The 13,517-nt window shown below is 41.9% G+C and overlaps 1 protein-coding gene across 3 annotated transcripts in view; it reads left to right on the top strand.

Moving 5' to 3' along the window:
• The first annotated feature begins 1,326 nt into the window (after positions 1 to 1,326).
• The window catches only part of DIAPH1 (diaphanous related formin 1), a 113,639-nt gene continuing 101,448 nt past the window's right edge, over positions 1,327 to 13,517 (top strand). For 2 of the 3 annotated variants that reach the window (XM_070792073.1, XM_070792072.1), the window contains exon 1: positions 1,329 to 1,557. In XM_070792073.1, coding sequence (XP_070648174.1) covers positions 1,441 to 1,557 — 117 coding nt within the window. In that variant the 5' untranslated portion in view covers positions 1,329 to 1,440. Of the gene's footprint in view, positions 1,558 to 13,517 lie in introns of all 3 variants that reach the window. The other variant, XM_070792074.1, reaches the window with a different exon arrangement.

The following is a 13,517-nucleotide window of genomic DNA, read 5'->3' as shown; positions in this document are numbered from 1 at the left end:
CCCTAGATTGAGCGCTGGCGCCTCCCTAGTGAGTCACTGGCTGTCCTCCAGGAACATGCAGTTGAAGTCTTTTGCTGGTTGTGAGCACGATAATTAAGTCCAGAGTTTGAAGGCCTACTGGGTGCCACATGCTTTTCACACAAAGGACCAGATGTAGTTGGGTGAATAGAGGAAATTGGTGAGGGAAGAATCAAGATAGTAGAGCAAAGAACACACTTTTGGAGAATGCCTGTTCTTTTCACTCAGGTTTATGTTAATTCAGTTGAGTTCAGTCGCTCAGTCGTGTCCAACTCTTTGGGACCCCATGGACTGCAGCACGCCAGGCTTCCCTGTCCATCACCAACTCCCAGAGCCTACTCAAACTCACGTTAATTGAGTTGGTAATGCCATCCAACCATCTCATCCTCTGTCATCCCCTTCTCCTTCTGCCTTCAGTTTTTCCCAGCATCAGGGTCTTTTCCAGTGAGTCAGTTCTTCATGTCAGTAAGGAATCCTCTTTAAACACAGGGCTTGGCAATCAGACCAACCTGGTTTTAGTTTTTTTTGTCAATTATGTGTCCTTGGGCAAGTCACTTCAATTGTCAAATTTCCTGTCCTTAAAATAGTGAGACTAGTGGAATCTGTCACATGCCATTGTGGAGATTCAGTAAGAAAATACAGGTCGTATTTTTGCTAAGGGTCTGGCATAGAACAAGTGTATGGTAAATGGTTAACTATTATTAAGTTTCAGGCACAGCAGTGGCAATAACTAGTTTTCCCAGATTAGGAACATGGAACGTAGTAGACCTGGGATTTAGAACTAGGTAATTGAACTCCAGAGCTAGTAGAGTTTGCTCTAGCACTGGCCCTGAACCAAGCTCTGTTCTTGGCACATAAATGGTAGCTATCACTTTAGTTTTTCGTGTGCTCCATGGGTATTGAACACATAAAAACTATTATCCTGGAAAGCCTGGCACTAAATTTTCTGCCAGGATAAGTCTCTCTCATACAGTTTTTTTGGTTCATAATAATATCACACTCTGGGGTGTGAGAGGGTCTAGGTTTCACAGCCACGTGGGCACTGCGTGGGAGCAGGGAGGCCTGCGCCACTCCAACCGGCAGGCGGCGCTGTCCCAGAGAGACCGCCCACTCACCACCCACAACGTGAGTCCAAATGGTTAGGCCCGCCAGGCAGGTAGTGCGCTTCCGCGGCTTTCCTCCACCCTCTCCCTTCCCTCGTTGGTAGGGGCTGCGGGTCCGGGCGGAAGTGGGGCAGGCGGGCGGGAGCGAGGCGTCGTCGTTGTATATTCATGAGGCGCGCGCAGCCCGGCATGCTAATGAGGCGGGGCGCGGCGGCGGACTGAGAAGCTGCTGGGCGGCGGCGGCGGCGGCAGCGGCGGGCTTGGAGCTGCCGGGCGGGAGCGGCGTGGGCGCGGGGTCACTAGCAACGCAAACCTGGACATGGAGCCGCCCGGCGGGGGCCTGGGACCCGGCCGGGGGACCCGGGACAAGAAGAAGGGCCGGAACCCAGACGAGCTGCCTTCGGCAGGCGGCGACGGCGGCAAATCCAAGAAATTTGTGAGTGTCCCTCCCACCTGGTTCCCTCAGGCTGACCCCTTAACCGCCCTCAGGACCCCAGAAGACCCTCTGCAGCTGGCCCCAGGGGTGCACGCCCGTTTCTAGGGAGCCGCCCCCGCGCCTCCCTTCCTCGTTTTGCTCGATGCTGGGCTCCGAAGCCCGACCTCTGACCGCTCTGGGACCTCGGGGATCCCCGGAGTCCCACCCGGCTCTTGCCCTGGCAACCTCGGGGCTTTCTTCACCCCCCTTCTTCCCGCCCTCATGTTCTGCCCTTACCCCGCGTAGCCCTGGACAGTCTCAACCCTATCTCTTCCCTCTCAGCCCCACTTCCTTTCTTCTTCCTCCGTTACCCGAACACGCCTTCTCTTATCTCTAGCCTCAGTGCTTTTCTGGGTCCATTTTCTCTTATTACCCTTCCCCCCTTTTTTGGTATCTTCTTATTTGCTTCTCCAAAGGTCACTTCCTTCCCCAAGCTTGATCCCTTTCACCTGCTAACTTTGCTCCCGCCCAGTCCCCTCTCTGGGCCCTCAGCCCGGTGTCACCTGATAATCCTTCCCCTCAGGAATGTTACCTGACTTGAGCCCTACCTTCCCTCTTCCCTTGGACGTTTGTCCTTGTGACTGCAGTAATGGGTTCCTGCCCAGTTCCAGGTCGTTGGGTATGACGGTAGTTGACTTTCCAGTATTTCCCCATCCAGAGAACCTGTCTCTGCCCTCTTGCTAATCGGGCACTTGTCAGGGGATTGGAACTTCTCTCAAGAATATGCCCTTCTTGACTTAAGAGTGGTGATCACCCTCCCCCACGGGGAAGAAGTTGGACTAAAAAAGTCCAGAAGTTTTTGAGTACCTGATTATATTGTCTTCTGTGCATTTTCATGATAACAATCTCCTCAGCTCTCCTGCTACCTCCTGTGTCCCAAGGCTACTGAGAACCTTTTTCCCAATCTGTAGAAGAGTCAGGCTTTCCTCAGGTGCCAGTTACTTCCAATCTGAAAGGATATTGGTATTCATGTAACACCGTGCTTATCTTATCTTTGCCCACACTGAATCTTTGTTTTTACTCTATCCAGGGAAAGATAGGGGGCGCTGTCCAAAATAGGGCGTCTTGGATAACCATTCCTAACTAGTTTTGTTGTCTTCTTTCCCACGTAATTAACTCCGCCGCCCCATTGTCTCTTTCTACTAACCAAATGGTTTCTAACTTTCCCTCTTTCTCTTATCTCCACCTATTAGCATTCTGACGCAACTCCACAAGTTTGGGAAGAAAACTGAGAAAGTGATGAAAACAGGAAGATAATGTTGCTTTGGGACATAGAGGGTTGAGATGTAGAGAGTACTGAACAGATTTAAAATAGTGACTCATCTCTTCCTACCTATTTCCATCAAGACAGGTGCTTCTGGACTGTCCTTTCCAGTGACTGTAGGCTGTCAAATCAGTGCCTGTTTTTATCTGGTGACTGTCTTTTTTCCCCCCAGAAATGTGGGTTTAATAGTAGTGACAACCTTCTCTCACTGGTGATCAAAGCAACGTTCTCCTAGGTTTCTTTAGGATAAGCATGACACTCTAGTTAGGGAGCTTTCCGGCTAAGTCTTAAGCTTTAGGGCCTATGTATCTTCTATTTCTGTATCCTTTTGTTTTGCTTTTGTTTCCATGGGTACTATTTGACCTTACTCACCCGAATTCCAGCTATTTTTGCTGATTTATAGTGACCTTTGTGACTTGTAAATGTTTTTCAAGTTCTAAATGGAAGTTTATGTGTGCTTGTTTTATCTAACAAGAGTTTCACTAATTTGTGAATTCTGCTAAGTATTTGGGGCTGAAAGGTGAGATACCTGAGGAAATTCAACTTCTTTTCACCTGTTTCTTGGAATGTCTATGGAGTCTTGTGTATGCTGAGTGGATTTGGCTCAGAGTTGGTATTTGCTTTAGGGAGGGTGGAGCTGAACCAAGTTCTCTTTTTCTTTCGAGGTGTTTTTCTTAACTCTTAATCTGCTGAATTTTTAGAAAATACGTACACACACAGGTAGTAAGAATTGCATTCCTGGCTGAGGGATTGGTAGGTTTCCAGGAAAGTAGTGCTGTTTTAACCCCTTTATTCCCAACTGTACCTTACCTCAAGGCTTTACCATAGTCTGTCTTTCTCATTGCTTTTTATGTAAGAACTGTGTGGAAATGAGAGCCTAGGAGGAGCGTTGCAATCCACTTCTCTTTGTGTCTGTGTATGTATATGGGGGTGGTAGAGTAGGCGAGATTGCTGGTTTGCATTTGTTACCCATGGCTTAGTTTTCTTGAACTGTAGGCTAAAAGTGAAGTCAAAGAGGTTTCGCCTACTCCACCTTTTCTAGTGTGTGTCCTCGGGAACACTGCACTCGTTTGGACTGAGTGTGCCTGAAGATTATTTGTTTGCATCTGAAGAGTTACTAATCCCTTTAGCTGCTGTATACCTTTCCAAGCTTATGCGGGTTCTAAGTGCAGATCAACTGATGAGAATACAGAACTCACAAGTTACCAAAAATTTGCTCTTTACTCTCTGAGGTAGCTTGTGTGGAAAGGACACAAGGAGCCTAAGTTGAAAAAGTGGTGAGGATCATCTTTTTAAAACATGTGGTTGTTTGAGATGCAAACGTGTGTGGTGAAGCCAGGCTGTCTGGTGTTCCATTACTTGGTTCTTCAGTCTGTCTCTGGGCCATGAGCTTATCCCTCGTCCAGCATTATTTCAGGTCCTTTTGGAAGCCCTTAAGACAGAGGAAGATAAAAATGCTAAATGAACAGAGTGTTTTCTTACTTTTTAGCAGTGATGAGCGTGGGTGTCAGATAGACTGATTTCTGAAATATGTGTAAGGAGAGTAAGTATAACCAGGATGTTAGGAGGCTGCAAAGCTTTTCTGCATTTTGTAGACTGCATGTCTTCTCATACAATCAAGAATTGATCTGTTTTAAGAAAGACTATTGCATCTTGATTCAGCTAGGAGCCTAACTTTGTAAAACATGCTTAGTGTGGGATTAGAGACAGTACAAGGTGTGTAATTTTTTAAATCTTGTTTATTGTTGGACACCTATGTTAAATTTTTACCATGTTGCAGTTTCCAAAAGCAAAGTGAAAGTTCGTTTAGTTGTAGATCCCTGTCCATCCAAAATGAGAGCAAGGATGAAGGATGCTAGGCAGAATTTTAAACAGATATTAGGAAAGGTGAAGATTATAAAAGAAGTGGAGTTGTTCATGCTTCTTTCCTCATAAAGATACTAACTTTGATCCAAAAGGTCGCTCAAAACCAAGGAGTATGCAGAGAACTTTATACAAGTCATTTGTGTTTTTGAAAGTTGATAAACACAGGGATTACATAGTTGAAAAGAGGGAGGGGAACCTACAGGAATGTTATTGAGAGTTTGAGATGACAGCATGATACCTTAAAAATTTGCCCTCTGCCTGCCTAGTCTTTAAAGACACAGCCCAAGGATCACTGGATAATGTTACTTTCACTTGTCTCTAAGGAAATCCTCCTTCATAGGAGGTGAAACTGAGGGAATGCCTCAGCATTTAAATCTCTTGAGAGAGTTGTTAAATGTTGGGATATTTTTATAAAAAGAGTTGAAACTTTTATGACCTGTAAATTGTTTTAAATTGTTGTAAATTTATTTAAAAAAGCTAAGAAAATAGTAACAAGTGAGGAATGATTTAACTTTGTTGATGGGCATACAGGTCAGAATAGACTAATCTTATTCCCTGTGTGGTAAAATCACCTTTTGTTACCCCTGGGGTGCTCAGTGTATCTTGTAAATGGATTGCCAGGTTATTCTTGGAGAGTGTTATATTTTCAGTGAAATGTAATAGAGGCTTAAAAGATAAGGTGCGAATTAGAAGAACAGGTTAAAAGCATGTTTATTAACAAGAAATATTCGGTATTGTAGAGAAACAAAGTTTGTACATGCAGGTGGTGTTTTCTCTCATTTTGTGTCTCAGTTGAAATCATTCATGGCTACCAAAAACATCCCAGTATTCAAACAAACCTTGTGTTTTTCTTTATTGTGTTGAACCTTCTATTCTTTATCACTTTTATTTGAAAGCAGTAGGGAAAAAATCACCTCTTGCTAACCAGCAGAGCACCATTGATTGGTTGTCCCTGATTAGGGTTAGGTGAGACCATGCCAACCCTCTCTCCCTGCCCTGCTGTCTGTCATTCCCTCCCTCTTTGTTTTTTAATATTGCCCAGCTGCTATAAGAACTGATTCTAGTCCTTTGGATAGCCAGGCCTTTGGGGAATCAGTAGTAGTAAAAGACGTTGATGCTAAAATTTCTTAAAACTTCAAAGCTAAAATTGAAAAGTAAAGAATATTTTAATCACTATGAACATATCTTATTATCTACCTGCTTTTTTTTTTTAACAATTTTTCTTTTTTTTCCAAATAATTTTTCTAATCGAAGAACTCTTTTAAGAGAGTAAAGTTACTAAAGGAAAAGGGAAACTGAGACCAGTATTTTAAGGAATTTTACCACTGATTACAGGATAACTCTGGGTGAATCATTGTTCTTTGAACTTTGAGATTCTTACTTCATTCATTATTAAAGCTTGCTATGAATGGTAGTCTTAAAATTTTAGAGTTGGAAGGGACTTTAAATGTCATCAAGCCCAAACACCCACTCAGTGCAGCAGCAATCCCTTCTTACAGTTGTAGGTTGAAAATTGAATAAATGACCGGAGGAGGAAAAGGATTTTTGGATTCTACATTTCCTTTAGTAAATTTCAGGATCTTGGAAGAAAAGCGATCGTGTAAAAGGAAGAGATATGCTAGAAACTCTGAGACTGAGAGAGAAAAGATTGAAGAAAGTGACTCTGTTGCATAGTTCTGTGACAATTAGGGAGTATCAATTTGTCCTTTAAATAGTTGCTTAAATTTCTTCCCTCCAAGAAGGGGGATGAGATGGATAAGGGGACACAAGAAAGAATTGTCATAATGAACTGAATTAAGAGAAACACGTTGCATTCGTGTGTGGAAGCAATGTTATATGGAAGATGGGAAATTTTATCCTTGGGTGTGATTATAAGTAGTCTTTAGGCAGTAGCTGCTTTGGCATTTTGTCAGGGTAGCAGATACAGGTAGAGTTTATGGTGTCCTAGGTGATTTTTCTAGGTTTCTGATTGTGACTTATTCCCTGTTTTAGGAGTAATACTGTTTGAAAGCAATAGGATTTTCATTTTCTTTTAAGACTTAGCATACTTTAAGGATCCATCAGAGATTGATGTATAAACTGTCTTTGATCCTAAAGGTTACAGAAAACCAAGGTAGTAGGCTTATATCTCAGATATAGCTGCCTTTTTAAAAATATGTTAGAACTCGAGGATCAAGTAAAAAGATAACCCTCATTTTTTTTTCCCTCTCCCTAGAGTAGCTCATACTTTATTCGGGGTCTTCACCTTTCTGGCTGTTAACCCTAACCATCTTTTTTTATTGGTGTATAATTAACATATAATAAACTGCATATATTTAGTGCACAATTTGTGAAGCTATTACCATAGTCAAGATGACAAATATATCCTACACCCTCAACAGTTCCTTCTGCCTCATTGTAATCTCTTCTCACCCCTCCTTGTGCCCCAGTGCTCAGGTAACTAACCACAGATTTGCTTTCTTTAACTGTAGATTGTTTGTATTTTCTAGGAGCTTATATAAATGGCATTATACACAATATGAACCCTTTCTTTTGGCTTCTTTCAGCATAATGTATTTATGTTAGCTATATTAATAGCTCATTCTTATTTTTTTATTGCAGAGTAGTAGTACATTGTATGGGTTTACCATAATTTATTTTTTTTATAATTTTATTTATTTATTTATTTTGGCTGTGCTGGGTCTTCGTTGCTGCCCAGGCTTCTCTTTAGTTGTGGTGCACAGGTTTCTCATTGTGCCTTCTCTTGTTGCACAGCATGGGATCCAGGGTACTCGGGCTTCCGTAGTTGCGGCATCTGGGCTCAATAGTTGTGGCTGCCAGGCTCCACAGCACAACCTCAGTAGTTGTGGTGCACTGGCTTAGTTGCTCCGCCGAATGTGGGATCTTCCTGGATCAGAGATCGAACCTGTGTCTCCTGCATTGGCAGGCAGCTTCTCTACCACTGAGCTACCAGGGAAGCCCCTACCATAATTTATTTATTTACTGTATAGACATTTGAATTGTTTCCAGTTTTGGAGCTTTGTTGTTTGGATTGTTTCCTGTTTTGGTTCTTTATTGTTTTGCTGGGAACATTCATGTACAAGTTTTTGTCTGGGCATACGCCTTTATTTTTCTTTGTAAATACGTAGGAGTGGAATGACTTGGAGAAGGCGATGGCACCCCACTCCAGTACTCTTGCCTGGAAAATCCCATGGATGGAGGAGCCTATTGGGCTACAGTCCATGGGGTTGCTAAGAGTAGGACACGACTGAGCAACTTCACTTTACACTCTCATGCATTGGAGAAGGAAATGGCAACCCACTCCAGTGTTCTTGCCTGGAGAATCCCAGGGACGGGGGAGCCTGGTGGGCTGCCGTCTATGGGGTGCACAGAATCGGACACGACTGAAGCGACTTAGCAGCAGCAGCAGCAGCAGCAGGAGTGGAATGACTAGGCTATATGATACGGCTATGATTAACTTTCCAAGAAATTGCCAAACTATTTTCCAAAATGGTTGTACCATTTTACAGTTTCACAAGCAGTGTATGGGTTCTGGTTCCTTGTCAGCTCTTGGTATGATCAATCTTAGATTTTAGCCATTCTAGTGGGTGTGTGAGGGCTTCCCAGGTGACTCGTTGGTAAAGAATCTGCCTGCCAGTACTGGAGATGTGTGTTCCATCCCTGGGTTGGAAAGATACCCTGAAGGAAGAAATGGCAACCCACTCCAGTATTCTTGCCTGGAGAATTCCATGGACGTAGGAGCCTGGCAGGCTGCAGTCCATGGGGTCACAAAGAGTCTGACACACAGAGCTATTGAGCATGCACGCACACCTGCACAGTGGGTATATATAGTGTGCACACAGAATTTGTCTGCCATTTCAGTAAGCAAAGGATGTTGTGGCCATAAAGCCATCAGCCACTGTCGGAGTCACTGATGCTGTACCCTGAGGGGAGTTCAGGAAGGAGAAAAACAGGTTGCCAGCCACCAAGCCATCAGTCACTGTAGCTGTCCTGACAGTGCACCCTGAGTGGAATTCAGGATGGAGAGAAATAGGATACTGGCCTTAGGTAGTTAAGATGTGTATCAGAGGAATGATTCAGTAAGCCCATATTCTTCCATCTTCCCATATACAAAAAAGTGCTCAAATCATTAACTTGAGATAATCTGTTGTGTGATTAGCAGTAATCTTTTGATGTGCAACCTCATGTTGTTTTTTTTTCCAGCAAAAATTCCTACGTATCCCGGTTCCTTTTTTACATCTTTGGAATAGTCCCTCAGAGCTGTCTGAGAGACTGCCATCCCAGGCTGTAGTCCTCAGTAAGGCCTTTGAATAAAACATAAATTTCAGCTTTTAGGTTGTGCGTTTGTTTTTTTCAGTCAACAAATGGTATCTCACTGTGGCTTTTTTTTATGGCTGCACCAGGTTTTCATTGCTATGAGCAGGGGCTACGCTGCTGTGCGTGGGCTTCTTGCTGCGGTGGCTTCTCTCATTGCGGACGAGCTCTCGACATGTGGGCTCAATAGCTGCGTTTCAGGGGCTCCAGTAATTTTGGCACATGGGCTTATTAGTTGCTCTGAGGCATGCGGAATCTTCCCTGACCAGGAATTGAACACCTGTCCCCTGCACTGGTAGGTGGATTCTTTACCACTGGACCCCCAGGGAAGTCCTCAGTGTGGCTTTAATTTGCATTTCTTTAATGATGTTTATGGAGGAGCCTGGTGGGCTGCAGTCCATGGGGTCGCTAAGAGTAGGGCACGACTGAGCGACTTCACTTTGACTTTTCACTTTCATGCATTGGAGAAGGAAATGGCAACCCACTCCTGTGTTCTTGCCTGGAGAATCCCAGGGACGGGGGAGCCTGGTGGGCTGCTGTCTATGGGGTCACACACAGTCGGACACGACTGAAGCGACTTAGCAGCAGCAGCAGTAGCAGCAGCATCTTTTCATGTGTTTACTTGCTCTCTGTATATCTTCCTTGAAGTATCTGTTCAAAAATTTTGCCCACTTAAAACTTTTTATTACAGTCTAAATACAAGTCCTTTGTTGGATACATTCCTCCTGTTACTTGCCTTTTCATTTTCTTAACAGTATATTTTGAAAAACAAAAATGTTTAGTTTTGATGAAGACCAATTAATTTTTTCTTTTTAAATTACTTTTTATTGGAGTACAGTTGCTTTACAGTGTTGTTTAGTTTCTGCTGTACAGCAAAATGTATCAGCCATACATATATCCCCTCCTTTTTGGACTGAAGCCCAATTAATTATTTTTGCTTTTTGTATCATATTTCAAAAATCTTTGCTAAAATCACAGTCACTAAGATATTTTTCCTAAAAGTTTTAAAGATTTAACTCAAATTCTCCTCTTATCACTGTGGAAATATGAGTTATATTCCACATGTTTTCTTTGGGGTGTAAATTTTCACCTGTAGACAAGACAGACCATTTCCAATTCTTTTAGGATTGCGGACCTTTGAGATTCTATTTATCCTGAAAGCATTTGCATTTCTTATGTGGCATTAGAAACCTTTTGTTTTCCTGTACTCAGTGTGTTACAGGTTGTATAATGCCAATCTTCCTATCTATAAATATTAATGATTGTTCAGCATCTTTATAGATAGGAAGATTACTTCACTGCAGACCGGAAGGAGAGGGAGTAATAATAACAGTAAGAGTAACAATAATAATAGCACTTGTCTGTTATACTTACTTAGCCCTAGTGCTGCACTGAAGAGCTCTAGACTCATTATCTCATTGATCTACATCAACCTCATAAAATAGGTACTGTTATTATTCCCACTTTATAGGTAATTAAACTGAAACTCAGTGTGATCAAGCAACTTGCTTTAGGTCATAGAAATTCAAAGCTAGGTCTAGCCGATTAAAAAATAAAACACACACACAAAACCATGTTTTTATTTACTGCATTGTGTTGACAGTTTATAAGTGTCCAGTTTTTTCACTGTGTAGTGTCAAAGGAATTCACAGTTAGGAATTTCATAGAAAATTTTGATGGTATATCTTTTGAGCCCTTTGACTTCTGTGGTTTATTAAAACTAGACTTTCCTTCAGTTCAGTTAGTGGGAAAGAAGTATTGGGTCTAGGTTAACAAAGTGCAGTGGCTAAATACCTAACTGCTTTTTGCATTTAATAATTTAGACTTTAAACCATGGCAGGAATCTTAATTAAATCTTTCTTTTCTTAAGCATGTAAAAGTAGCTGTTATAGTGCATGCAAAACCTATCTTTCTCCTGGTTATTAAAAAGTTGTCTAAATTATTATTTTTAAAATGTAACCTTGTTTCTTTTGTAAATAGAACAGCTCTAGCAGCATCACTTGTCAGGAATTCCTGTCAAGAGCAACAAGTAGTGGTGACGTACAGGGAGGAGGAAGCTGCTGCTAGACCAGCTCTCTAGTTGTCTTGTCTATATTTTAGAACTGGCCCTGAAACTTGACTATAAGGATTGCAAATGGTTACCAACTCCAGGGTCTCTCCTGAGTCTGGGAAGTGCTAAAGTTTATTCTCTAGACCTAGCAATTGGTTAATAATTAAGACATTGCCACAGAGGTCCAGGTACCTGGAAACTAGGATTTTCTGTATGATTGGTGGCAAAGAGTTGAGAATACAGTTTCCTTGTTTGTGTGAATCTACCCTAGATCCAAAAGGCGGAAGATCAAGAAGTCATGTGGTTGACCTAACAGGTTCAGTCCATGCGTTTTAAGAGGTTGTAATCTCATCCATGGCTGTAGAAGAATGGACAGGAAAAGCTCAAAGGCCATGAGCGTAGGAGTTGGGGGCCTTTGAGATTCTGTTAATCCTGAAAGCATTTTCACTGCATATGTGGTGTTATAAACCTTTTTTTTTTTTCCTGTGCTCAGTGTGCTATAGTCTGTAGCTGTTCAAAAGTTGTAGAAATTCAGAATTAAGGAATTAAGTGGAAAGATTACTGAACTGAGAGTCAGAAGACCTAGGTTTCAGAATCTTAGAATGCTGGAGGCGAAAAGGATGGTTAAAAGTTATTTAATTCATATCTCTTATAGATGAAGAAATGTGGGCCTAGAGAAGTGATCTGTCCAAATTCACAGCTAGGACTAGAACCCCCATCTCTCATTCCCAGTGACATATTCTTTCCATATATTTCTACTTAGTCTGACTGCTACTAATTAACCATGTGAACTCTGGGCAAGTGACTCCTCTTTTCTTGGTCTTTTCTTATGAAATGAGAGAATTATTAATAGCATGAATGATTTCAAAGATCTATGCTAATATTCCAAACTCGGCATGAATAATTTAGAATATAGTTGCGGGCAATGCTAGTTAGCGTCATAGAAGACGGGGAACATGATCAGCCCTGGAAATCAAGGATTGGTAGAGGAGAAGGGGAAGGGGTTTCATGGGGTGGGGAGTGGTGTGAACACAGGCTCAGGTTTGAGTGTGTGGCTGTAGTAAAAAGAAATGGCCTGTTTATAGCCACCAAGAGGATGGGTGGGAGATGAATCATTTAAAGAAAGCCACTTCATAGAGATTATTTTATCCCTGGGAGGAGCTTTTAGGTTCTCTTTCTGTAGAAACCTATAGAAAGCAGGACTGAAAATTTGCATTTGGTAACATGTCACGATGCATGTTGATGCAGTTTTTGGCCTTGTGAATATGTGATGGTGAAGAACTTGAATACATTAGTCTTAAGGTTCCAGCAAATCTCTTCTGCTGCCTAGATGGAGTTTAGATAGTTGTTTGTTTGATTTCCATTCCTTTTGCATTATAATAATTCAGCTTCTCAGACTTTCAGTGATCATTCTAGATTTTAAAAGACAAAACTGTCTTCATCTGGAGTCAAATTGTAGGCTCAGGTGGGAATTGTCATTGAGGGAACAATCTGAGCCTATCTTTGGGTCCTTTCATTTTCTTCTAAACATACTCTAGCACAGTGCAGTGTAGGTTTTTATCGCATGCTAATTTGAAATGTCCTTTAGTCTTTTGTGAAGGCACTATATATGGAGAGAGAGAGAATATGATATTGAGCTCTCTTTTGGGGAGGGTGGATCATACCTCCCATCTAGCTTGTAAGGTACCTAAGAGCAGTGATGGTGTTTAGTTCATGTTAACAATATCCTTTTACGTATTTTAGTTTTACTGTTAGTCTTCTGAATCTTGGGATTACTTTCAAGGTTCTCCATTTCTGTGATCTAATGACAATTTTGAAAACATTAGTCCTCTCACCAAGGTAACGGTAAGGCAAAGAGAATCACTGATATGACTATACCAGACCAGAAGAACTCTGTTGAGAAAAGATTTTAATTTTTCTCTAGAGATAGTATCTTAGGTTTTGTCTTGTGTTTAATGAAGGGACATGTCTATAGGATTAAAAATCTCAGCATTATTTCACACAGAACAGGACTTCTAACTTTTATCATTATAAATGAGAGCAGTATTTGGCCCAATGGTCTTGGGATTGATAACATATATTTGGGGCTTCCCTGGTAGCTCAGATGGTAAAGAATCTGCCTGCAATGCAGGAGACCCGGGTTCCATCCCAGGGTCTTTAACATACAGTTAAAGTGAACAATTGCTAAGTCCCTGTATTATTGAATCTGTTGGTACAGTAGTCTTTCATAGCTTTACGTAGAATATTAAATGTCTACATAGAATAAAGAAGATGAAGATGAGACTTCAAGTCCCTGGGATATGTCTGGATCTCCACAAAAAAAATGCTGCTAGCAGTAAGATTGCCTTTGTTTTTTTCTCCAAAGTCACATATTTCTGCCCATAGCAATGGAGTTCCTTCAGTTCCTTCATTTGGCCTTAGAAGCAA

The sequence above is a fragment of the Bos indicus genome, chromosome 7 (genome assembly GCF_029378745.1).
Source record: "Bos indicus isolate NIAB-ARS_2022 breed Sahiwal x Tharparkar chromosome 7, NIAB-ARS_B.indTharparkar_mat_pri_1.0, whole genome shotgun sequence".
Lineage (NCBI taxonomy): Eukaryota > Metazoa > Chordata > Mammalia > Artiodactyla > Bovidae > Bos > Bos indicus.
This window is presented reverse-complemented; position numbering and strand designations above follow the sequence as displayed.